The sequence below is a fragment of the Corvus kubaryi genome, unplaced genomic scaffold, assembly GCF_017639235.1.
Source record: "Corvus kubaryi isolate FWS band 111438036 unplaced genomic scaffold, C.kubaryi_AGA036_p1.0 71, whole genome shotgun sequence".
NCBI classification, from domain to species: domain Eukaryota; kingdom Metazoa; phylum Chordata; class Aves; order Passeriformes; family Corvidae; genus Corvus; species Corvus kubaryi.
Genome location: NW_024582059.1, coordinates 11275303 through 11303158, shown reverse-complemented (window position 1 = coordinate 11303158; position 27856 = coordinate 11275303). Strand labels below are relative to the sequence as shown.

General features: G+C 41.9%; 1 protein-coding gene across 2 annotated transcripts in view; it reads right to left on the bottom strand.

Moving 5' to 3' along the window:
- Positions 1-27856, bottom strand: part of UNC5C (unc-5 netrin receptor C) — a 253828-nt gene that overhangs the window by 75470 nt on the left and 150502 nt on the right. For both annotated transcript variants that reach the window (XM_042049631.1, XM_042049632.1), the window contains exons 2-3: positions 19658-19879; positions 980-1123 (exon numbers count right to left, since the gene is read on the bottom strand). In XM_042049631.1, coding sequence (XP_041905565.1) covers positions 980-1123; positions 19658-19879 — 366 coding nt within the window. The remainder of the gene's footprint in view (positions 1-979; positions 1124-19657; positions 19880-27856) is intronic.

Below are 27856 nucleotides of genomic sequence, written 5' to 3'. Positions count from 1 at the left end.
GGACACCAAGCCAATAATGAGTCAGAAACGTGGCAAACATGAGCAAATATGGCTAATGCTGTCCTGGGCTGTGTTAGAGAAAAAGTATTGACAACAGGTGAGGGAGCTCATCCTTGCCCTCCATTCAGCCCTTGTGAGGCCACACCTGGAGTGCTGGGACCAGTTCTGGGCTCCCCAGTTCAAGAGACACATGGCTATATGGAGGCAGTCCAGCAAAGGGCCACAAAGATGACAGCAGCATCTCTCCAACAAGAAAAAGCTGACAGAGATGGCACTGTTCATCCTGGAGAGGAGAAGGCTCAGGGGGATCCCATCCATGTGTATAAACACCAGATAGGGGAGCACAACAAAGACATAGCAGGCTCTTTTCAGTGGAGGCCAGTGATGGGACCAGAGGCAATGGAAAGAAGATGAAACACAGAAAGTTCACTCTGAACATCAGGCAACACTTTCTCATTGTGAGGGTGACTGAGCAGTGGCATAGGTTGCCCAGACAGCTGGTGCGGTCTCCTTTGTTGGAGATACTCAAAAGCCATTTGGAGATGGTCATGGGTAATTGGCTCTAAGTGGCCCTGCTTGAGCCAAGGGTTAGATCAGATAACCTCAAAAGGTGCCTTCCAGACTCAAACACTCTGTGGGTCTGTGAAAAAAACAGCTATCGCCTCTTTTCATAGCTTGCTTTGTTAAGGTTTCTTCTTGTTAGTATCACACACTTTTATTGAAACATAAAACTGCTGTACCCAATAAATACTGGTTTTGATGCCACATATAGGAGAAGAATGAGGTTCAGCTCTTAAGAAGAGAATAAACTGAAACTCTTGTGACTATTTCTGAAGGCCTCCGTTTCAGTATGCATCAATAACTGCACAAAACACAGAGCCTAAGTGGCTGGAAACTAACGATCTCCCTCAAACAGCAGGGATTGCACTTCTCCTCAAGGAAACACCACCAGACCCAAGCTGCACACCGAAGCACTCACATGCAATGCGGACGTAGGCTTTCCGGCTCTTGGTGGTGCCTGCGGAGCTCCAGGCAACACACTGGCACCAGTAATCCTCCGGCCCGAAGAGCTCCTCCACTTGCTGGCGGGAAATCTCGATGCTGACCTCCCGGACAATCAGACCTGTCAGGGTGCAAGGAACACTGATCAGTGTTGGGCTTACTGATGTGATGCCATAAAGATTTTTTGCCTTGTCTTTCACACCCTGTTACACCTTTTTACAACTTCTGTATTCCTAGTGCTTTTTGCCTACATTCTTGGACTTGTTTGTCAAGCTAAGAGACATTTTAGAAGCTTCATAGCTAGGGATCAGTGTGCCCCAGACCCCAAGGTCCTCTCCAGAACACATTCTGTAAACTAAGATAGAACCATCCAGGGGAAGGCTCCTTGGGGAGGGGGGCTCACTTGAGCCTCTCATTGGGGAATCTTTGATAGATATGCTATACCCGATCTTTGGGGATATAGACTCGGCGGGGTGCATCTCGATGCATATGACCTGGACGTGTGCACCTAAGGATCCTTAAAATAAATCCCAAGGTAAAATCCCTTTTCCCCTTCTAACCGTGTATGACTCTTGATTTTAAGACCAGGAACAGGCATCAGATGGACAGAAAGAGTGTAGTTACAGAAGTCTGCTTGCAGATCTGCTGGGAGTCCTTCCAGCTCTCTACAAATATCCACTCAGCAACACAGATTGTCATAAGGATGGGGAGGGGAAAAAACCTTCCACTCTATCTGCATAATGAGAGATGTGGGTGAGTGAAAAACTAATTGCTGAGATTTTGACTTTTATCACATACAGCATGTATTTTAGACAAATCAGGGGAACAGCACCTCAGCTAATATAAATTGTACCACATCTCTAGGACAATTTACATCAAGAGATATTGCAGCGCAGTTTTATTTTGATATATCATAAAACCACATAGTCATTCAATTTATACAACTTCCTTAGCCCTTTTGATAAAGTACTTCACCTCTTTATCCTAGACAGACACAGCACAGGAAGAAGTTCTTTCACTGTGACACTGAACTGCCCAGGAAAATGGATTTTAGGACGGCAGAAAATGATACTTTGTAATGATGAGCACATGTGCTGCAGTATGGTTATTGCAAGCTGCAAGATGGGCACTACTACTGTCATATATGCTGCAGATACTGGAATATTTTTAAAGAGATTTTATAACACAGTGAAACACAATTCAGTGCCTCACAGTCTCTCTGGCCCTGGCCTCTATAACCCATCTCAGCACAACCCTCCCCCAAACCCACAGTTGCACCCACGAGGACAGTGACCCACTTGCCATCCTTCCAAGCAGACCGATATTTGCCCACATTTCCCACACACTGCTCTCTCTGGGGAAGCTGTTTTGCTTCTTCCAAGTGCAAGGAAATTTTGCGGTGTCTCAGACACCACTGCGAGAATTGCTGGCAAAATGTGCAGATCCTCTAATGACAACCACTGTGGGTTTCATACTGACACAACCCCTTTCTCTGCTTCAAAATGGACTGCCTGGTCAAAAGACTCTTAATTACAGGGTGGGGGTGGGAGAGAGCACTCACACCTCTTCTCAGCATGTTTGGTCTTTGCTGATGATGCCCAAGTATCGACAAATTTGTAATGCCTGTCTGCCTGTAGAGAACACCATTGCCATTTCAAAAACATAATCTTGCAAAGAGCCTTGAATATATAAATTCACATGCAAATCTTTTGTGTAGTGAGATTGATTTTCTTTTTCTTTCCAGAATTGCCAGGAAACCGAACTGAATTATCCTTGGATCAGAGCATGCACAGTTTGTCCCCATCACCAAACACCAAAGGGCAGGTCCTTCTGCTGAGCACAGACTTGAGCCTGTGGAGGCTGGCTACCCTCAGCCTCCTGCCACACGGCTTACAAGGGGATATTCATAATGTGAATGTTCCCAGTTGTACTGCATGGCGTGTTCCTCAAGCGCTGGAAACCAGGCCAGCCCTTTGATTTGCCTCCAGCCTCACAGAGGCTCCATTCAGGGAGCCAGCGATTAATTACTGTTTGCACACAGTTGTGTGCTGTCACTGCGGCTGCATGCTGCCTGCATCCCAAACTTGGGCAACAACCTAGCAGCAGAAAGGAGTTAAGGCATGGAACACCACAGACTTCACTGGTGGGAATGCCTTCTAATGAGATGCATCTTCCTGCTAGAGACTATCACAGCCCAGCTCCTTTTTTATTTCATTATCCTTGACATCTTTAGCCATTGAATAATCAGCTACTTTGGGGGAAACACTTAATAGCTCTTCTCCTTGAAATGAAATCCTCAAAATATGGCAACAGCACTCCGAAGAATGAAAATCAAAGCAGTGCATGGGCATTTGATATGCAGGGAATACTGTATTATAAACTTACTCTGCTTTGTTGAGCTAATTTGGCTCCAAAAAGGGTTTGAGGGATAGCTTTTGTCCTGGTGAGAAGAGCATGAAGTGGGTGGGGAGGGAGCATGTACACTACATGCATAGAAATTGTTATATTTTCCCAGTGCAACTGCTGTTAGCCTAAAGATTACTTCAGTTCGTTCCCACAGTTTTTATTGCACTAGCCCAGGGAGCTTTTGAAGGTTACAATATTATGTTTTTATAATAAATAAGGCTGATTATGACAGAGTTTGATGGAGCAGTGAACTTTGTTACCCAAGGGCCAAAACAAGCAGGCTCATAATGACCATACTGGTTAATAATGATTATGAAATAGTTTTAACATTCAAGACACAAATGCCATTTTCTGATTGTCTGTGGAAGATACAAAACTATACAGCAAATAGCTGCTCCCTCTGAATGCACCAGCAGAACTTTTTATCTCTGGCCTCCTGAGATGCTTTCTAATTCAAAATAACAGGCTACTCCAGGTAATGTCTTTTGGGACAGCTGTGAAGCATGGACAGGTTTCAGGTTATTCAAAGTAATTTGGTCTTTGAGTAATATCAACAGTTGTGCCATGACCAAAAAGACACACACCTTCTTTCCATAGCAAATAAATTCTACCTCTTTCTGCTTACAAGCAAAAATGTCATTGTGTCTTTATCTCTGAGGTAAACTATCTGTCCTAGAGTTGAAAATGTATCAAACCAGTTGGTACTGCCACAAGATCATCTGGGATATAAGGACCCATGGCCAGAACTCGGAGCTGATTGCACCACTGCTTCCCAGCATTGCCCACTGGCACCTTATTGCACAAACAGCCACATTGATTTAGGAGAAAACCCTCACCAGCTGAAATGCACCCACCCTCAGACCCTGGGGAGAGCACAAAGGGACATGTTTCCCTTGTTGTACCAACTTGCAATCTTATTCCTTCTGCTAGCACACTCCGACATCACCCCTAACAGAAAATCCTTTTCTAGGCCACATTGCAAAAACTACAATTTGCTGACATATCTCAGATAGCAATTGCCTTGTTACCAGCTGACACACTGCTGTACATGAGATTTCACTGAGGAGCTAGCACACTCTCTCTGCTTTCATTCAGGAGTGTATTGCTTATCCATCTCATGTGGGCAGCAAGTGCAGGAAAACCCTTGCATGATGACTTCAGAGATCTTCATCTTATCTCTGTTGGACCTGCTTCTGCTTCTACACCAAAAAACATTAGCTAGAGGAATGAAAAAGTAAAAAAAAATAAAGGAAAAAGGAGAAAAAAGCTGAACAACCCCTGTCTCAATATTTCAAGATAAGGTGACACGCTGCACCTCTTATTCAGGCAACTGTTTATCAAATTGCTTGATTATAGGTGAGTGCACGATCTTCGAGAGCAAAATTAGAAGTTGCTTTATAAAATGAGTTCCTATATTGTGCCCGAATATACTTAGGACAAGATAGACTAGGAGATTAGCAATAATTTATGCATCATATAATCTACCTGGTACTGGCCTATTCTACTTTGTCACTGTGCTAAGTAACAAAGTGTCATCTTCTCACAGAGAGTAAATCCTCTACCTTACCTTCTTCTTTAGAAATATATTGAATTTTTCAGTCTAGTTCTTCATATGGCTAAGCTATACAGCAGGTGAAGATACACAGCATAAATGTAGGGGTTTTTTTTAACTCTTAAGTAAGCTGCACATTTCCACAATTACAAAATAATCACTTAGATGGTGCAACAACCCACAAGAAGTCAGGATCTTCCTATTTCGAGCAATGCAATAACAAACATAGCTGAAGGGAAATAACAGCAATGTGGGCAGCTAGAATGCTTGATTCCTTCTATAAATCCAGAAAGAGCAGACCAACGGGATATCCCTGACCATATGATGACATGCTCAGCATATAAAGCTGAGAGAAGGATAAGAAGATGCTCAGAGTGGTGGTATTTGTCTTTCCAAGTCACCTGTGATGGAGCCATGCCTTCCTGAGAACCAAGGAGCCTGCCCACCAAGTGTCGAATAAATTCTTTGTTTCGCTTGTGTGGTTTCTGCTTTACTTATTAAACTGCCTTTATCTCAATCCATGAGTTGTCTCACTTTTACCTGTTGGATTCTCAGCCTCATCCCACCAGGGGAGTGATTGAGAGGCTGTGTGGGGCTCAGTTACCAGCTGCACCTAAAGCACAACAACCAGTCTAAGACATTCTTTTGCCCCAGTAGTTTACTGTCCAGTTCAGGGAGAAAGACAGCAACAAAGAAAGCTCGTCACATTTGTCGTAACTGGTCTGCAATTATGTCCCAGTCCAGTGAATTAAGTAGGTTGTCCATAAGTCACAATTTTTGCCTACTTACTAGCACAGCTTATTCAACCATTCATTTCAATAAAATAAATGTATTTCTGGGACTAATACAACTTAGGCTCTGAAAAGGGGTAAAACTTTACTTATTTCTGCACATTATGAGGGATTGACGGGCAGAGAGAGGCAGAGGGAGGCAGAGGGTGGAAAGAACCTTGCTCAGTCTGCCTACTGCTAATGTGTGCAGCTCAATAAGCACGGGGAGAGGCACCGGTTCATGGTGTATATCAAAATCCAAGTTAATACCCCTCATGGAGCAAAAGGAAGTGTGAAGATGGAATCATGCTTTATATGGCCTTTTATTATAACTGTATCCTAGAAACACAATCAAGCAAAGACACACTTCACACACACGGTCCCCAAGTGCTTAGCTTAGCTGGCTATACAAACTGTGAGGTAGATTACCTGGTCTTCAGAGGCACAAATGTTATCTTTTTTAATGTATGCAAATGTAATGTAATTGTAGATATTATGGCAGATTATTGATAACCGCAATTATAACTCATGGGTTCCATATTGCATCCACCAAAGTAATTGGCAAATTTCCCAATGATTTTAAAAGAAACAGATTTGCTGATGAGACTCATTTCTTTCTAGGGAAGCAAAAATATCTCAAGGTTCTGTGACTAAGACTGCACAAGAAAATAAATGATCACCATAAACATCAGAAAAAAGAAAATTATTATCAATTAATCAAATGTAATTATTCAGCCTCGAGCCAGCCTGGGTCAGAGAGTTAATATCTACACCTGACTGGCCACCATTCTGCCAAGAAGCTGTTTTGATGTATTTTGGCTGTCATAACTGCTCGGCATTTGATATTAATACCCAAGATGTGTGAAAATACTCCTCAGGACTTTGATAGAGCAATTTTGGTGCAAGTGCTACATTGGTATGTGTTTGAACCCTCTGGCAGAACAGTAAACAGGAACTATTTAGTCGCAAGACTAAACTGCACTTACAAACTCTTAAGAAACTGCATGGATACTTCATTTTCTCTGTAAGTAGAAGTTCAAACAGTTTCGGTGCTTTTGTGCTTTCATTTGCCCAAAAGGTATTTCATTAATTAGTAATCACATACGCCAAAGAACACATTTCTCAAGGAGATGGAACTTTATGACCTACTGGTCTGGAAAAAGACATTACAGTAATACCTGCATATAGATTGCAGGTATCTCACAGCCACTGCAAATAAGTATGGAAATACAGCCCATTTTCACAAAGGTAACTTGCAACCCTTTACACATTCAATTTTTTGAAGTCAGTTCTCAGAGCATCCTCACAAACCTGGTATTCAGTGTTGTTGGTTCCCTCCCTGCTCAGACAGGCAGAGGTTCCCCCAAATCTCCCTTCCCACTGCTGGGTGGGGACACAGAGGGCAGGGACAGTGTTTCTGTTTGATGGAAGAGGCTTTGGGGAGCCAGCAGCAAAACATCTCTGGAGTAGGGAGATTCCTCTGCACACCCACGGAACGCATACTGCTATAGAATCAAATTATACAGCACGTCACTTAGAAAACCACGGTCTGTCCCCACTCAGGTCCTCAGCTTAGACACAGCAAAAAGTATGGTGGCTTGTGCAGCCTTGAAATAAATCAGCACCAGTCTGAAATAGGCCATGCTTTCTGATTCACAGTCCCTTTTCCCAGCTATCAGCAGGAGGAGAGGGGTGGGAAGGGATACTTTATGAATGCTGCTCAGTCAGGACAGATTCGAAGGATGTGAGTATACACACTTTTATAGTGCAAGATGAGGGTGGAAGGAGAATCCTGATACCAAAAAAGGAAGTCAGACCTTTGCAATCATTTCAGGAGGGGATGGATTATCTCCACAGTGTTTGGCAAAAAGAATGAAAGCATTTTCAGTTCTCATATTCCTCACCTCTCTTAAGATTTCAAACAAAGCATCACCCCAAAAATACCTAAAACGCATAGTTTTTGTTTCATGAAAGTGGCCAAGACCACAAGTCAAAGTGGTATGACTGTAAACAGATTTAATAAAAGGGAACTAGATTGGTTTCTTTTTACACAGTCCTTTGTCCTTTTACCTTTAATAGCAAAATTTAAGTGATCAAAGCCAAGAATTATGATCTTTTTACTTATGGATAGTCTGGAATGACGTATCCAATTTATTTAGTTGCTCATCACAGGTGCTACAAACAACCTGTGTCTGTTCACTTTGCTTGGTGAAATAAATTTTTTACAAAGGTAAAAAAAAATATCAGCGCTATGCAGGAATTTAAATTTATTTACCCTCTTGCAGAGATGGATCCCTCACAGTCAGAGAGTTATTCCACTTGAATATATCAGAGTACTTAAACTATAGAATTTGATGTTTAAAAATGAATAAATAGGCTATGCACAAGAAGAACAGCTTCAAATATTAAAGTTCTTGCTGAGAAAAATGTATTCTGTGCACCATAATGGGACTGAGATGATTGCAGAATGGCACACTTTGCCTATAGCTTATTTTCTATATGGAGTACCTGTAATCTTAACAAAAGACAGATAGACAGATAGATATCCAGATATAGTTTAAAAGAGTAAACAGCTTTTACACCCAGTAATCCTTCACACTGTGACTGCCTACACCCGGTTTTGTCTCAATATACTGCTTTTCTGTAAAATGAGGCTGGCTGGAGATACGAAATGACAGCATGAAGATTACAAACAATTTTCCACAAATATTAGCTTAAATATTTGAATTAAGAGGCTTCCAGCTATTTTTGGCCTCTTCATAACTTTCTCTTTAGGAAATAGATATATTCTTAACTCAAATTAACACAGGTGAAGACCGCAATGCAATAAAGTCAAGATTGCTTTAAAGCCCATGTCAAGTTTGCATAGCTCTGCATCACCAACCTATGTTTTCTAATTACCACCTAATGGTATTGAGTTAAGCTAAAATCCCAGCTCCCCTAATATTTTTTAACTGGCTGACTTAAACAAAAATTACAAAGGACTGTCTTCAGAGAGATTTTACTTTGAACTGGAATTAAAGAACATGGATTCTGTTTGGGTTTTGTTTTCTTTTAGTGAAAACAAGGCGTTTTTGTTCTTTTCCCATTAACAACTGAAGGACCAAGTTGCGTAGGATGCAGGGAAGATTTCAAAACAGAGTTCTTGGATGCTGGTGGAAAACAAACCATGTGCCCTGGTCCCTGCCAGCATGGTGGGGGTGGGCAGTACAGCCCTGTAGGTTTGTTCCCTTGAAGAAGGTAAAATAGCCCCTCTATCTCCTCCCCTGGCCAACCTTGGTGTAAAGCTGATTGCTTTACATCACCCTTGAACTACTGCTGCTTAATACCTTAGAACAGCATTGTTCTCAGCCTACAAACCATTCAGAGATAAAAGAAAAACACCTCCCAATTTGTTTCTTAATGAAGGCTATTTTCTGGTTGACAGCAGCTTTTGCAAATATGCACAAATTGCTCCAAAATTCATTGCTCTCTTCCACATACAACAGTGTGTGCTACAGTCACCACATTCTTTTTTCCTTTTTCCTGGAAAAAAAGCAATGAGCTCCAGTGTAGCAGGACTCCAAAGAAAACCTCCCTACAAATATATATTTACATTTAACAATGGGCATTGTCATTTCTGAACTCACAGAGGCTGAAGTCTAGGAGCAGAAACAAATGTGACTCAAAGCATCTTGACCCAAAAGCTATCCTGACACTAAGAAGCCCCAGGTGGCAATACCCAAACAATTCCTTGCCTGGCTGGTGCTACTTACTGGGAGTGGAAAGAAGACAGGTTGTCCACAGAGAAAAGCATCTGAGTATGAGCTCTTAGCAGCTCCAGCTTTTGGGTCATAGCCCAATCTTCCCTTCTTTTGATTGAGGAACATGCAGCTGAGAAAAGATGTTGGTTTAGTTTTTTTCAAGGGCCAGGAAAAAAACATGCCAATGGTTTGTGTTTTACTTAAAGCAGCAGTTGAGACTTCACAAAGAAAATCTGTGCACTTCTTATTTCTGGTTCAGAGGATTTACATGCTCTTTTTAATGATCTAGGCCTTCAGCAGTGGGGAATGCTTCCCAGTCCCCAGCTTAGTGCTCATGCAAAATTGAAGCACTTTTGAGGCAGTCTAGAGCCTACAGATGAATCTCAATGTGCAGGCAAAAAGAAATAATGGTTGTTCAGCACTTCACAAGAAGGGGAAATTATGGAAAAAAAAAAAAAAAAAAGAAATCTATTGAACTTCAAACATCTGGGAAGCCAACCGAGAGCGTCTGAATTTTGAACAGCATGTTTACATTCCCTTTGCATAGTGGAGGGGGGCAGGGAAATGAACAATAAATGGGTTTGTGTATAAATTTATATATAAAAATATACATCAAGTTGTTTATTTTACTGACTTACTGACTTATACGTGTTATAGATCTAAAATATGTATCTGCACATGTACATATGTACCACATCCACTTTGCATGGCTTTGAGAAGCAGAGAAAACATGAAAATGCCTTATTTCTGTGAACTTGATGCGATGACACAGTTCAGTGGCTGGTGCAGCTATTGTGGGAGCAAGGACAGTCTGAATGTGACACAAGGGGTCACTCGGGAGCCTCCTCAGCAGTGGTTTTCCTATTTTTTTAGTCTGCAATGTGCAAGAACAGCAGGTTGGGGGAGACGTTTAAGACCCCCATCATTTTTTGCCACTGCTGTTCTGCATGCTGGGGATGGCATTTCACAGCTGACCTGGGTACCTTGAAAAGAAAGAGAAAACTAAAAAGAAAAGAAGAAAAAGGCTAGCAGCTGCTTTCAAAGCAGCTTTGTCCAGTGCGCTGTCAAGTGAAGTGACTTTCTCCAGACAGAGATGAAGCTCTGGGAATTTAATGTCTGCTCCCCCACCCATCATGTTTTCAGGGTTGTGCCAGGGCAGCAGTCAAAACACCAGCTCCTGAACACCAGGAGGTTTTTCTTAGTTCGTAGTGAACAAAGGAATCACGGCAGGAAGGCGTGCAAAGGGGCAGCCTGGTGGTCACAGAAGTCCTTTGGTGTGTACACGTTTCTAGGTACAGCACAGTTCATGATACTCGTCACCTAGAGGGGGGTACCAGGGATGCAAGCAAGTTCCTCTGCAGATCCATGTGACTTGAAAAAAAGACCTTTTAAAATATGTAAGTAAATGCCATCTATAGTATCCCTGTAAGTCTAGCTGCCTCCTTTTACACTTTTTTTCCTAGGTACCCACCGCTCTGAATTCCAATACTAGTTTCCACCTTAGTTGAAAACAAAAGCACTAAATCTAACCCCCAAAACAAACCTGATCCATTTCTAGGTATTGCTGTTCCTCAGGGCTGGCAGTCTTTACTCCTCTTCAGAAGAGAGTGCAGCAACCAACCCAGGTGCAGCATCAGCCTCATTACAAAAACATAATTATACAAGTCACTGGGAACCCAGAAACTGCAATCAACCAACCGAGAGCCTCTCTGAATCAAAACCTGGGAGCGAAAAATAGAAGAGGCTGCAAGGGCTTAAAGACTTGTATTCAGGGGGTAGGAGAGACAGAAGAGTCTGACAAAAGACTCACTTTCTACTCTTACAATCAAAATATGAAGGGGATGAGCAGTTACGAGGAATTGTGAAAGACATTCCAACAAAACCTGAGGAGAAAGAGCTGTAGGTAACCTTGCAGGTGAATGGCAATGCTGCTGCTACTTACCACATCATGCTGCTCATTTATGTACAAATTGGGAATGCAAGGGAATGACAAAATGAATACAGGCAGTGAACCTCTAAAGGCAGCACAAAATTAGATCCTGGACGGGTCACAGCAGCATGTGATAGGCACCTCTCTTCCCCTTCAGTATTAGCGGTGATTTGGCACCCTACCTGCACAGCAAAAATAGCCTCACTAAATCTGATCTATGTGCACGGCTTTGCTCCATACAAATGCGCTTTTTTTCCTAAAAAAACATTAAAAATATAAAAAAAGGAAAGGATTTCTCCAATGTAGTTTTAAAGAATAAGAATTCTTCTTCGGATGATGATTTCTCTGCCTAATGAGCTAATAGAGGAAAACATAGAAGATAGCACTCAGGTAACTGAGATAACAAGCTTAGACAGATATAAAGGGAGTCTGGAAAGCACTTGAATGTTTAGCACAGTCACTAAGACCTCAACGTCTCTAAACGGTGTTAGACCACAGCCACATACCCTGGCTGCATCAGACTGTAACTTGTTTGCCCAGAAGAAAAAGTAAGGTATCATTTTGACCTTCCATTTTCCTGAGTGTTTTCAGGTATTTTTGCGAAGAAACTACAGATCTACTAGTCCTACACATTCTCATACTTAATTAACTAAAGAAACTACACTTACAGGATGCAGATGTTCCTGCCAGGGTGCTACTGAGTGCAGCACTTTTGTTTGACAGCCCACAAGACCTTGGATGTGCTCTTCTTTTCCACCCTGCTCTTCTTTTCTGCCATTACTGTATCCAAGAAACAGCTGTTTTCCATTTAGGCCAGTAGGTGCAGGATGGAGACTAAGCTTTGGGACTCACTTCCAAATCAAGATCACATTTATGAGCCTTTCAGGCATCAGACCACCCTCGCCGCAAGGGCTCCAGATCCCACACAAAGGGCTCAAAAGGAGCTGGGGAACATGGATGGAAAAAAGAAGCATTGCTGTGCAAAGTTGTGGCTAGTCTGAAGCTGTGGTGGGTGGACTGATGTCAAAAGACGTCTTTTGGGGAATTAATGGGATTATGAGTGTGTAACAAAGGGTTTAATGAAGGAAAAACTTGGAGGAGATAGGATGTAGACTGGAAATATTCAAGGGGCTATCTTCAAAAGCTTCAGATGCACTAGGCATCCATATTCCTCTTCTAATTATTTTAAATAACTTTATTTCCTGTCTCAGATTTGTTTTTCTACAAGCCTACAGGAAACCTCCAGGACAATCAGGCAAACAGCTGCAGATAGGAAGTTAATGCTGCCATAAGAAATGAATAAATATCCTAAAGCTTTTATCTTTTGGTCCCAAAGCACTTTGCAGAGGTAAATAACAGAGACACTGAGTGATTTGCACAGATATGTGGTGAATACACAGAAAATCTGGAATGGGCAAATGACCCTTCCCATGGACCCATCATTACTCAGAGGAGGAGCGTGACAGGGATTAACTTACAGGAAGAGTAGCTCCCTCTGTTAGCATGCCTGAGTACCCTGAAGGATAGAGCAAGGCTGGGAGAACATGCCCCAGTCAGATTAGCACCAGGAGCGTTTTTAAGGTCCACTGCTGCTGCATGCAAAAGTGGCTGGGCACACACAGCCACAAGAAAAAGATCTGCTGGAAAGGGCAGCAGTAGCAGAAGGACAGGCAGGTCTCAATGGCTATGAACACAAAAAGAAGGTGTCTTGGTCTAAGAGCTGGATGCAGCCTTCCACAAAGGCTTAGAGGGACAAAACCCCCTCATACAACAGTTTGATTAAATAATAAATTATTGTTATGTTAAAGCATATATTTTAAGTGAATACTATACTCAGTTGAGTCTAAACACAAAAACCATCAAGTCTTTTGCAGGCCTTTAAAGAAAAAAATAATTTCCCTGGGCTTGGGGCATGGCTTGGTATTGCCTGTAAGATTTGCTTCCAGAAGCAAATATCTAGTCCAGCGGTCTTATTCTGTTTACAGAAGTTTATTTCCCTTCTTCAGGTATGGCCTGACCTTAGCAATTTCTCCACTTACTTCAACGAAAAACCCCCACTGTTTTAAATGTATGTCCTAGAAAATGGTGGTTCTCTACCTCTCTGTGTGTTTCCTCTGATGCTTCCAAAATGGCTACTTTTTCTGTCCAAATACACTAATTGCTCAAGATAAAAGTGCAAACTTTGTCTTCTTGAAAACACTGTCTGCAGCAGCTTTGTTGATGGGTATTCCCTTGATCTGGGTGAGGGGAAACCACATTCCCAGCAGCTGATTTTGAAGATGCTCTTGCAGCAGTAATGGGCACAGGGCTCCTCCTCCCCAGGAGAGCTGCCTGTCAGGACACAGGGAGCGACAGGCAGAAAGAAGATGGCCCAAGTGACAGCAAAAAATGTCTGCAACTTAAATTTCAAGTAGGAAAAAACACCTGGGTTTCTCCATATATTTTATGGAAGTAAAGAGCCTGTATTTCCCCAGAGAGTTCCAGTTCTTTGGAGAAACAGAGTTATGTGCTTCATTCTGCACCACCCGCAGCCTTTCAGACCATACGTATATAAGCATGTTTCACTTGCAGCAACCTTCCAAAGAGGGAACAGACTTCAAATTATGGAAGAAAACAGATTGTAGTATCAATTCTAACCCACATCTCAAAACTATTAATAGGAGCATTTGGGAAGAGATACTCAGGCACATTTTTAAATTTCCTTGAAACGAGCTGGATTAGAGCAGAGTATTGAAGGAGCAGAGCTGAAAATTGGCAATACGTTGCTGAGAAATAATTATTTTGTATATGGGTGCTTGATGTCTGTAATGGATTTGATCCAATGATAAATGGAAAATAAAATGACTTCTGACAATGGCAGAATGAAAGCAATCCTTATTTATGATGTGTGGCTACCCTTACTAACATAACCCCAAGGTATTCTACCTCAGAGAATGAAAATATTGCAGGCTAGGTCTAACTGCAGCATTCAGCATCACTTGTTATCTGTGTAGTGAAGTTCATAGGGACACTGGTCACATTTGCTCGGAAAAATAGCTTTTTCCTTATCTTATGGATTCTTCAAAAATAATACAGAAAATTAGGAGGCTACAACATGTCAAGAAGCAAAAGAGATTAAGTAAAAACGATGGCCAGAGAAAGAAAATAGCTGTAAGGAAAGGAAGATCTAGGGGTAAAAGAAACGAGTAAAACATTATCCCTCCACATCTCTCCCTGAGCTGTGCTTACTGGGGGATTGGAGGCACTGGAATTTTGTATTTGGGCTGCCAAATTAAGTTCTTCAACGCTGTTATTCAAAGACATGCAATACTAAGAAATAACGGCTTTCCTTTTTTATAAAAAATACTAAGACAAACAAATGCGACTTCTCAAAATGAGAGGCTGTATAATGATCTTTGCTGTACAATCAGAAGTCCCAGCTTAAACAACGTCTGTGACTTTTGTCATTAGGGCAATGCAGCCTTCTAATATGTGGTGTGACAAACACCAAAATAAATGGCTTTCATGAGATGTACACACAGAGAGGAAGATGAAGCCACAGAGCCTTTTGTGCTGGGAGTGATTTTCCTGCTTCTGTACATGGTGCCAGAAGAGCACAGTGACTGTGAAGCTTTCCCCCCTTGGCTGCCTTGGCTGCAGGATCTTGTAAGAGCTCTTTTGAAGGCAAAAGGGCAGATGTCAATCCTTGATCTTTCTGCTGAGAGGGTGATCTATTAAAGACTTGGCTAGCTGGGTATCTACTCCCTCGACAGGCTGCCAAACCCATTGCTTAAGATAACAAACTCCTATTTGCCAGATCAATGCTGACCCTACGGCAAAAGCTCAGTCTCCTTTCGTTGAATCTGCAAATCATCCAAAAATACTTTATTAATTGGGAATGGTAATGGTGGGAACTAAGTGTCAGAATCTCAGTGGCTGTGTAAAGAAACTGAAAAAAAAGAAGTCAGGTTTCTCTCTGAAAAGAAGTGTGTATTTGTCCACTCCAAGTGCAGTTTGATAAACCCTCTTAATCAGACAAAAGGGGGGGGGGAAGGGGGGGGGGCAGTCATCAGCAAACTCCCCAAGCCCTCCTCTCCCTATACATCCCAGCAGAGGAAGACAGACAGTGTAGGCAAACAATAATGCTGGCTGAATTGCCCAATATGTCTATTTAATTAGCACTTTAAGAATCACAAAAGTTTTCTCCTTGCTTGAAGGAGAGAGAAGAACATGTCCCTGGCATTGCAGAGGGCAAGAGGGGGTTTATAGACCATTTCACCTTAATAGTCAAGGAGGAAATGTTGCAATGCATATCCAAACTGGAAAGACAAAAAACCCCTCCAGATCTTTTTCTGCTTTTCTCTTGTACATCACTGGGATGTGGGGTCTGATATAGCAGCATGTAATCCCTCTGTCCAAATGAAAGGGGTGCAAGACACTGATTTTCTATACATGCACAATTCTCTCACCACTGCAGAACCGGCATGCGTGTTTTGGAAAATATTTCTCCATAAAAGCACACATGCAAAGTAAAGTAACAGAATCACAGAATGGTGTGGGTTCAAAGGGACCTTTAAGGTCATCTAGTTCAAATGCCCTGCAATGAACAGGGGCATCTTCAGCTAGATCAGGTTGCTCAGAGCCCCATCCAGCCCGGCCATGAACATTTCCAGGGATGGGGCATCCACCACCTCTCTGAGCAACCTGCTTCAGTGTTTTGCCATTCTCATTGCAAAAAAATCTCTTGCCATAGTCATTTTCAGAGGTACAATAATGTGGAAAATGTGCACAAATTGCTCTAACAATTATTGATGCTACTGAACTTCCTGCCCTGTAACAATGGAATTTTCTTGCCCACAAAAGCACCAGTTCTGCAGGGCGCCTTTTATTTTTGTTGCTGTTATCTTTCATGACAGTCAGCCATAAAATCAAATGTTCCCTCAACAGAACTCTCATATTTGTTTTTTAAAACCAGTGTTCTTATTCTTTCCTACATTAATGGGAAAATATTCCAGAGACATAAAGGCATAAAAAAGACGATGACCTGCCTTGTATTTCACATACATAGGAAATGAAAGAGTCAAAGATGTGCACCAGACGTTTCCAAAGCCCCCATTTGACTTCTTTATGAAAACGCTTAGCTTTTTCCATAAAGAAGAAAAATTCCAGTGAGTCTGAGGATTTAAAAACAGAGTGTAATGATCTTCTCTGTAAAGCCTCTGGTTTCTCAGACTCGATCAGTGTAAAATATTTTGCAAGGCTCTCTCTTCAGGCTAATTTAATTAAATAAAGTGGTACTAGAACACCCTGTCACTATTACGGTTCTCATCCTCTCCAGCCAGACGGCAACAACTCCCACAGAGTCCCCATGCATGTTCTTTACAGCAAAGCTTTACCCACTGTTTAAAAATACCCCACAGTGCAAAGTATATATAACTATTACTCTTATTTTTTGCCTTCTCTCTTTCACAAAGAAAAAAAAAAAACAGAGAAAAATTATATAAATATTTTCCTCTCTAAAAAATTAACCTTCTTAATACATACAACATTTCTATCTAGCATCTCTCTTCAATGAGAGCCTGGCTGCACACTAATTCCATCTTGTGTGCCATTGCTATTGCTGTGCTGTTTTCTCTGGTCTCATCAATGACAGAAACAAATTTGCCTTATGAGAAGAGTTAATCATCTCTACATAGATTTCATTCCTGGGCACAGGCTCAAAGTCCATGAACACATAATCTTTTGCAAATCAAAACCTATTTCTCTCTTTCATGCATCATTTACAATCCCAAGATGATGTACTGCTAGCATCACACCTGTATTTTAGTTCGCTTTCTTCCTGATTACTTGTCCTTTAGAAAAGAAAGCACAAGTGACCTTTACTCCTTTCCTCTCATATTTTATTGTCTGTTTGCCTTGTTTTCCTTTGCTCTGCTTGTCTGTGTAAAGAATTGAAAGCCTGGTTCCAACCCAGCAGCAGAATATCTCCTCAGCACGATCCTCTTTTCATAAGGAGGCAGAACAGAACTGAAGAACAATAAAATACCAGGAAAGAAGAAAGCACAGAGTTTTCCCACAGTTGCTGGATTACACGACTGACCCTGCAGAAACACTGTGTGAGTGAGATCCCTTTGAGCCCCAGGTTACCCATGTGAAGTCTAGACCTAATCTGGTTTGTGGGCAATTTCTCCTGCCTCTCTAACCACAAGCCTGCAGGCAGCAGCAGCAGCAGCAGTGTAGGCTTGGACTGCCATCCTTACATCACCCTCTGAGCAGCTCAGTCATTACTGCTGTGCCCTAGGTTACAACTGTACTAGCTAGTCAAAAATAGCGAAAGAAACCAAAATAGTATCAAAAGTGATAGAGTCCAAGGGCTCTGCCAGCCTGACTGGTGCAAGCTGCCAAGCTGGTATCTCCTTCTTCGGGCACCAGAATGAACCCTCACAGTCACTGTCTCCTGCAATTTTTTTCTACAGCTTCATCTGCAGCGAATATATTTTCCTGAGCTTCCGTTGCTTTAAAGAAAATACTGTTTTACCACAACCTGAATTAAATTCTTTACCCATTTCTATACCAATTATGTTGCTATGAGCCCTACATTCCAAATCTGCCTACAGGAAAGCGCACAAACGCTGTGACATGCATTAACCAATATTCTGGCAACAACCAGGCTGACTGACATACTTGGGTTTTGATGACAGTTTCGTTTTAACAAGCTATTGGTATGACTAAGTTTGTGGCTCTTGTGCTAATAACCTGATGTGCACAGCTTTGACACCCTCTTCCCCCCACCCAACTCCAGTAGATTATATTAATCTTTAATTGGATATGGTTCTCATTTGCATATAATTGTTGTTGTTTGTTATGCAAAGTATTTGTCCTCTAAAATATTTTGATGTATCTCTTTTAGAGATTGGCCTTTTACACTTGTAGAATGTAGTTTGCTTTACGGCGTCACCAAGTTTTCCCACAATGAGATTTTTGAGAAAAAAAGAATGAATATTTCACCTGTAGTGAAAAATTTTCGTGTTTCTAAATGCTGATGTTCACAAAAGTTTAAAAAATCAACCCAGTCATAGCTCTCCTTCTGTTTGCCCTTCATTCCCTTGGGCCCCCATGGAGTAAAAATCCCTGAAGATGTATTAAGCAACATGAATTTTTTTTTTTTTTTTTTTTAGTGTTTCCCCAGCAGTCAACTTGTGGAAAAGCCAATTTTAACAAATGAATATGCAGGCCCCAAGTCTAATACAGACTTGTTTTCTACAGCCTTTCTTCCTACACCCACCTTCTCTTTTTCAAGTGAGAGTACCAAGAAAAGCTTATGCTTTTGATCTCTGTGCAAATAAATGAGCTGAAACAAATAAAACCTGGTTCACAAGAGACTTCCAAGACATCTGGTGGAGTTATTTTTCTAAGTAATTAGACCAAGTGGTGGGGTAATTCCCAAATGGAAAGCACCTTCTTGCTTGGTATCCAGTTATTTCTCAGAGCCATCAAAACAGCCATAAGTCCTGCTTCTCTCCTTGCATGTGTCTCAGACTCTATTGATTACCAGTCTTCCCAAACACTGCTTTATTACTCAAGTTTTTAAAACCTCCCCCATTTTTTTTTTTGTGCTATGAGGATCCTGTTTTACTTCCATGACTGCTGGTGGGATTTCTGGTATTGACTGAGGAGGGATGCTAACCTACTGTAGTTCTCCATCTAACAGGCTCTATGGAGCAGGCAGAGAAGCGCAATGAATAACAGCCAGGTGCTTGCTCTGGATCAGTACACTGCTCTAAAGTGTGCCCAGGTGTCCTTTCTCCTTCTTTCTTGATGAAAACTGATTAAAGTTCTCCTTTTTTTCTCATATCTCCCTAAGAAAACATCATTCTAGTAACAACCCAATTGCTCTTTGACACTTTGGGGAGAATGTGGTTCTTGGGCTGCGACAACAACACAGTGCAACCACTGTGAATTTGTGACACTGGAGAAGTGAACTGGGAGTAGACCTGTCTTAAGAAAGGAATTTCATTTTGTTTGTGCATAGTTCTGGTTTTTTGGTTTCAGACGTGGTCAGGGTGCTCTACACTTCTGTTTCACCAACTGCCCTGGATGCAGACATCACCTCTGTGCTGTGACAGGAACATGTTGTAATGCCAGATATAGAATTCACAGATGTAACGGGAGTAAAGAAAAGCAGCTGCCATATGAAACAGCTGCTTGATTACAACAGTGGGCTTGACATTAATGGTGTTAATTCCCATCCCCTCATGACGTAACATAAACTCACCAGAGGTTTCATCTACTCTCTCGTCCACCACATGGTCCTTCTGATGAACCCACTCGCTGTTGCACTTAAAATAGATCTGTGTGGCTGGGCTTGCTTTGCAGTACAGATTCACGGGCTTGTTCTTCACAATGTAAGCCTCTTCGGGTTCGATGAGGAAGTGGGGCAATGGCTCTGGAGGATCAGATGGAAAAGTTTCTGGAAGCTCATGAAAAAAGTCGTCATCTGTAAAGGGAAAATGAAAGAACCAAAATTCAGCTGGCAGACACTTGAAAAAACTTTGTGTAAATTAAAAAAGGTGCATACTTTTTGAATAAAATGTTTTCTTAGGAGCATCCCTAAACTGAAACTTAGATGCACTATTGTTTCCAGACTTCTTCCAAAGAAGAAAATTGTTCTTTACATCCTGAGCTTTCTTTCCTCTCTGTGATGTGACAGGGATATGCACATTCACAGTCTGGGATCAGTCCTTTTTTACCATCATTGGCAATACCAGCAATAAAGCTTTGTGTTAAAGCTTGGGAGAGTTGCCTGCAAAGCCATAAAGAGAAATAATAGAAACTTTCGGAGGCTTCAAGGTCACATTTTCAATAGTGACTTATCGCACTGCGTAATCAGGTGCATGCAATAGCTGCTGGCAGCTGAGGCTGGTCCAAATAGGAAATAGCACCTTTTGTTTCAGATAAGCAATTTGAAATCTGCTCTAAGGGCAAAAGACTAAATGCAAGTCCAGTCTGCACCTGTTTGTTCATACTCTGACTCTCCTGCTAAGACTGCTGATGAAGGTGCCAAGCTATGCTTTATTTACTCTGTCTGTAGTACATTGGCCTGGGCAGTCTTGCTATGGAGAGGACAGAGGACGTGGGAGCTGGGACATGGGGCAGGGCAGCTGTGACATGGTGACATTTTGGGCCAACACGGACACATGCTATTGAGATAAGGAACCTCAGCACCTCTCTGGTGCTGCTGGTAAAGAATAAAGTCAATGAATGAAATCTGGAGAAAGAGGAAAACAATCCATCGTGTGGGAGGCAAGACTGAAAACACCGAATGTGTCTACCTTCCTTTCTCCCTCTCTCTTCACAAATCCTCTTTTACAGCCTCTTTTACATCACAAAGGGGCAGAGGAAGTCTTCCATATCAGACAGCACCAAACTCATCGGAGAATAACCCTCTCACCATTTCTCTCCCCACCTTCCATCAGAGCACAAGAACACCCAAGAGGCTCTGAGCAGCAAAGCGATGGGGGGGAGGAAGGGGGGGCAACTCCTGACAGATCCACCAGCATCAAGCTGGCAGTTCTGAAAGCCTCATTCAATCTCCCCTTTCTACCTCTGACGCAGTTATCCTTATACCTAGTGATGGATGCTGATGCTGATCAATAAAACACCTCGGAACATCCAACTGAAAATACTGGCAGGCTATCTCCTCCCTGCCAGTCTTCATGAAGATGAAATGCTAGACGGCTCCCTCCCCGAACCTGAGACTTCCCTGTGCAGGCCGTGTCCAGAATTACAAGGGGCATGACTCTCCTTCCAGATACTGCTTTTCAGAAAGACAAGAAGGAGCAGGGACACATGAAGGAGAGAGGGGAAGAAGGTAATATTGTACCCATCCATGCTGTATGAAGGTAAACTGCATGTCTTTATCAGTGATGGGAATACCTTACAGAGTAAATCATTTTGTGAATCTCCCAAACTGTTTATGAAGAGAACACATGTTCACCTTTTTTTTTTCATTTTTATTTCCTACTCTCCCCTCCCCCCCATATTAATTTAAAAATACTCCAGTCCTTCTCAGTGTCTCATTTTATAAGGAGTATCAGGCCTGACTCACTAATGCATCACTCCCTGAGAGTTAATAAAAGGGAACTGGCTCAAAGATAGAAAAAAGGGCCAATAAATAAGGCCTGACATTTTTCTAGCAAAAGGAAAATCTCTGACCAACTATAACACTTCAATTTCCATCTCCAATTAATCATTTCCAGAGACTCAAATTAAATTTAATTTTTTTATCATTTTCCCATACTTCCTTTTATTTCTGCAGTTTCCTTTTCACTCTGACCACACCAGCCTCCTTCTTCTGCTATCCTATTTCCTCTCATCATTAGGTATTTCTTCCTTGCTCCATTTTACTCCCCATTTTTTTCCAAAAACAAAGACGAGTTACAGTAAGTTAGCAGGAGTCCTCATGTGATTTCATGACCATGGGACACGTCTGAACTGAATCAAGAGGAATTTTGGCATTCCTCATCCCCTTCCATGCACACGTCCCCTCTTCCCCTCTCCCACATGCTGCTCTGTAGACATCCACAACACAGAAACATTAGAGATGAATCATTTCCCCTGAATTGCCACAGGACGTATCTTTTTCTTCTGGTCATTTAATTGCAAATCAGCAAGCAGACAGATGGAAACTAACAAAGCACACATATGTTTTATAATTAAACAAGTACTGCTTCACTAATTTCTGGTGACTGGAAGAACAAATGTATTTATTTTCAGCACTAAATTTCTGCACATTATCAAAGGCAATAATGACAATGCCTGACCAATTAACTGCACCTTATCAAAGACAACTAGCAAGTCTAAAAGGAGGGATCAGCAAGCTGCAAAAAAGAAACAAGGTTGTTTTCAAAATTATTTCTTTAATCAGCCTGGAAAACCTCTGTGGGTTTTGGCTTTTCCTTCTGAAGGTAACTACTTCTAAAGTTTAGGTATTATTTGTATGTATTCAAAGTACTGCCCAGCACATTACAATCTAGTCTCCCATTTTGGTTGTGGTGATAGCTGCTTCTCTCCACCAACCTGGCATCCTGCAGTCAGGTACAAGCCTGTTTTCTTACTGTCTTCTTGCTGTGATTCCTCCTTACTCTTCTTGAGCAATAATAAAGCTCAGCTTTATTTTTCCACACTCTTTCTCATTTCTATCAAGAGGCATCTGAACCACTCTTAAATGTTAGGGATATAGATGGAAACCATTCACAAACTGTCGCACAAATAGTGCTCAAAGGCTGCCATGTCCCTGGAAACTGGCATTTAAAACTGTCAGTTTCAGAAAAAAATTTAAGATAGTAGCTAAGGGTTTTTTTTCTTTTTAAACTTGAGAATGCTCGTTCAATCCTTGCCCTCATAATGCTGCTGTTAATAGCAACAATAGCGGTTTTTTATAGAGCAGTTTCTCAAGAGGAACATATAGATTATCACCACGACTGGGTTTGGCAGAAAAAAAAATAACAATCCCACTGTAAAGCTAGTCCTCCCTCCACTAGCACTGAGGGACCCTTGCTCCTGCTTTTCACTGCTGAAAGGTAACAGGTGGCTTAATCAGCCTGTGTGAACCACAGCAGGAAGTCATTGGTGTTCCCAAAGAGATGGGGTCAGGTGCTGCAGGGAGAAAAAGCACCCCTCCCCTCTCATGGAGGCACACCAGCTGCCACCAGCTGAAGTGGCAGGATGGTGGTTGACAGGTAGACAGGGTGTGCAGCCCCAGTTCCCCTGTGCCAGGCTGTGACTTGCTTCTCAGGATGAGAATCTTTTGAGGAGGAAGAACCTTAAATCCCCTCATGATGGCTTGCACATCACACCAGGCACAGCTGTGTCACAGCTTGGACAGCCAGCCAATCCAGCTGCTGATCTGGGACAGGGTTTTAAGCCATCAACCTTAACACACATTTTGGAGCCCAGTCTTGCATTTCATTTTTTGAATTACAGTGATATGCTGTTGTGCTTTCATTGTAATGCTCGCAGCAACATGCAAGAATAATTATAACATTAGTGTAATTATATAGCGAAATATTCCTAAAAATCCAACACAGAGAATGTCAATATAGGACATTTGACTGTGCTGGGATTTTTTGCAGTTCTTTAGAGAACAAGATCTGGTAACACCAAAGCAGTCTAACAAAATTATGTTTCCATGAGGACACAGTTTCTGACAACTGAATAAACACTTCCATTAGTTTCTCCTGACCAGCTCTACTTAAACACAGGACATTCCTCTCTCCATACAAAAACCAAACTCTGATTTAGATTTTTCAGGGGTGATTTTGTTATAACCGTGAAGCCTCTTGAGCCAGTTTCTATAATTTGGATGGGGGTTGCCTCTCACTATGTGCTCCATTGCTATATGAAGGGATAAATCTTGCCTGAGACTTTGATCTGCGTCTTCCTGACAGTTATCGCTGGTTATTTAAAATGTTCATCTCCCAATGGTGCAACAAAGCAGCAAACTTTATAACTCTCTTATTTAACTCTCCTAAGTAGTTGGACATTTTTTTTCTTTTGTCTGGAGGAAAAAAGCTAATTAAACCATTTGGGAGTGATCTGGGAGTGTAGATACAAACAAACACTAAAAATTCACATACTTGATTTCCAGTCATTATGACAATGTCATGTGCAGCAAGTTCCCCTTACAACCTTGATCAAACACAAACACAAGACACACATTGTTCTCCCCTGTCGTAACAAATCCCCTTCTGTGCTCAGTAACTTTGAGCTGCAAATTTACTTCTGCAGTATGCCACATTCATCTTTATTTTCACATAATAAAGTGTACAGCCCATCTGTTGTTATTGACTGATTTATATTAGCAAGACAAAAGACCTGATTAATGGTACTGCTAAACTGGTTCCAGTCATGCAATTCATTCATATTAAGAAAATAATTTTTTTAAAAACCACTTCAATATATAAACTTCGTTTGGAATTTTTATTTTAGTTGCTGGCCCAAATACAGATACACTTTTTTATTTGCCTTCTGTAGTATCTGGCAACTCTGCTTTTTAAAAGGAAGGTCAAATTCCAATCTATAGGAACGGGGGAAATGCCACTGAAATCAGCATTAAGACAATCTGGCATGGGCTGTCACATATACGAGTTTTAGCTTAATTTTAGTTCAGTTTTCTTTTAAGGTAAAACAAATCTTTGCCTAAGTCAGGAACCTTTTGATGTTAGGAAAGGTGTTTATTCTTTTCATGCATTTGCCTCTAAAACTGTACATGTTATATCTCTCCATGCATAACAAGTGAAAAGAGATTTAATGGTATATTTCCCCTTTTATGGATTAGTATCCCTGCTCTAATCTGTGGCAGGAAAATATTGTGCTCCGTACACCAATCTATTCATCTCTAGATCACTAGTTTTATTACTATATATGAAGCTTTAATTCCCATCAACCCAGCATATAACTCAGTACGTATCTGAACTGCGAGACTTGAACTATTATTGCTTAGATGATAATATATTGGACCATTATCTCTTCATGTGAGACCTGAAGCAAATTCTTCTCAAATGGAATTTACTTCAGAATGATTCAAGAGCAATTTAAAATGAATGGCTGCAAAGTTAATTCTATTTGCATTTGGATGCCCATCACTTGGCATGATCATTCCCTGAGTGTTGCAAGAAAGGCAGCTGGAGTTCACTGTATGGATGGGATTTCTGTTCAGGTTTTAATGTTATGATTAAAAAGCTTTCTAGAGCAACAAGTACTGTTTACTGTGAAATTAACAGCAGGTGCTAGCTCAGCCAGACAGCTTATCAGGATGGAGGCAAGGGTTTGGATTACAGTGCACACTCTTTCAGGAAAGGAAAATTGCTCGGCTGGAAGCCCTTTAGTTGCAGGGTTTTCTATCCTCCTAGGAAGGGCATGCAGTGCCACCAAATGGGAAGCAAGGAAGCAAAAAATACTGTATGCCACAGAGCCTGCCTCCACCTTACAGGACTGTAACACCATGGAGCTGTGAATCCAACATAAGGCCAAGCCGAATAAAAATTGGGAGAAAACAGGACTTTTTCTAAGAATCATTTATGAATAGTTTCCATACCAAAAGGCCCTCTCAACCCTGCCTCAGCCCTGGAGACCACACAAGGACAGAGAATGGGCACAGCAAAGTGTAGCCTGTGCCCTGAAAGAGAAAGCACATTTTCCTGCCTTGACCTGGGGAGAAGGAGAGTGGCTTTCTCAGCCCTTACCTTCTGTCAGCCCTGCCTGTGGGTGACTGCAAGGTGAGCATGCAATAAGGCATTCACTCCTTATTCTTCAGCACTTCAAAAGGGGAAGGTATCCCCAAACAGCTCAGGAAGACCGTAATTTTGCAACAGCAAAATATTTTGGCCAGCCTCAGAGGCTGGCATCCGCTTGCTTGTAGCAGTATTCACTTGCAGGCCTTTATGTGCCTAAAGATGAGGCTTGGTTTTGCAGCAGCCCACAAACCAGATGCTTGCTGAACTTTGCTGGACCCTCCTGGGAGCAAGGCCAAGGGAATTTCTGACTCAAATTTACTGACCACCCACAAAATTAAATGCTCTTTTTGTCAGGGAAGGCAGAGTACAGGCACAGTCTGGGAGAAGTGACAGAGAAATCGATGGGGCATGCAATGTTCATCTTTTTTGGGTGACTTCAGTCCAGAAACAGAATAAATAAAGACCACAAAGAGGAATTAACTTTCCCTGCACCTGCAGTAGCTCAGTGAAGACGCTCCTAGCACATCTCAGCGTAACAACACATCCCCAGGAGGTCAAACCCAAGCTTTGCATGCACTTAAAGAATGAAGAACATATCCACTGAGTGGCTACACATCAGAAGGCTACTGGGCAAAAGTCTCCCCCTCAAACACAGGAACATCAAAGAAAAGCCAGATGCATCCTTTCCTATCCTTCTGTACCCCTAGCAAAAAAGGAACTTTCACAGCAGCACAGGAATCAATACTTGATCCATGGTCAGCCACAGGCACCAACCTGGAGGCCTTTCAAAAACCCAGGAAATGGGCATCTCAGACATCTGAAATACTGGATTATTGGCTCAACTAAAGAGCCCAGGAAGGAGGTTTCTGTTATTTGGAGACAGGCCTACTATACAGACCATCCTAAATGAGTAAGCCTAGCAATACCTAATACAGTAAACGTGCTTGCTATGTCCACCATACCCCAACCAGCCTTTCTCAGAAAGCTGTGAAGAGCTGAAGGGGAGAAGAAAGCACCATGCTTTCCCTTTTAACAGCAGTGCACAGTCTGCCATTAGACTGGGGGACTGGGAAAAAGCTCAAAGGCAGGGAGGTTTCACAAAGAATGCAGCCAACTGAGTGGCTGCTGGTGCACCCCCTTGGGAGCCCTGTGAGTAGTGGAGCCCTCTCCGGTTGTGTCTTTCTCTTTGTGCTCCTATCTTATGTGAATGCTGCATGCTCAGATATAAAGCCAAGGGCAGAAGAAGATGAAAGAATAAATGGTTATCACTCAGCCACAGGCAATGTGGACACTGTGCAACCACGCTGCCTATAGCACTCAGTGTGCTCTCCATCACCCCTGCTTTGACGGCACCATCTCCTCTCAGCCCGGTGCTCGGAGTACATCTTGCCTGGCTTACCCTGGTAAACTGCACTGCTGTTACCCAACAACTAATTCCAGTGGAGTTTAATCTGATTTGCACCAGCGTAAGGAAAAGGAGAATCACACTTAGATGAGGGAAACACTGACTGTACCACCTTTATAAAGAGTTTTGCAAGTTACATCTTACTGTTGGGGGAAAAAGGCATCTTCCCCCAGTTTGTTTAATTCATAATTATAATTAAAGTTTCTGCTTCTCTTGAAAATTTAACATCAACCAAATGAGAGGAAAATTGAAAACAAAACTCCTAGTGCTCTGTAACACAGAGAAATTTTTTATACATCCCACTGCTAGTTCAAGACAAAACCTGCAGGTATATATGTAGACATGACATTTAAGGTTCTGTATCCAGAATGTTACCATTGCCCTGAGACAAACTCTGTCAGACTACCAGCTGCTGCCTAAACATGCAAGAGATGGTTCAGGTACTCATCAGCATTGGACTCAGCGTAGGAAAATGCCAGAACATGGTAAGATTTCATGCAAGGCAATTGAAAATACTTTCTGTTGGTGCACATGAATAGCACCAAGCTGTTCTTTGAGCAACAAGGTTTATGAGACTTGTTCTCAATATAAGAAACTTAATGCAATAATCTGCAAGCACTACTTCCTGTGAGTCGGCCTAACCATATAAATAGATAAAAAAGGCTGGAGGCAAATCATCAGGGGGTGAGGCTGACTTATGAGCACTGACAGCGTGAAATGTAAAGTGAAGAGGCAAAGGCTCTGTTTCTTTGCTGAGTCACATCCCTCTTTGCAAAATATTCATTACTTCTGATGCAAACTCCTTGGGCTTGTACAGAGCTACTGGATAAGG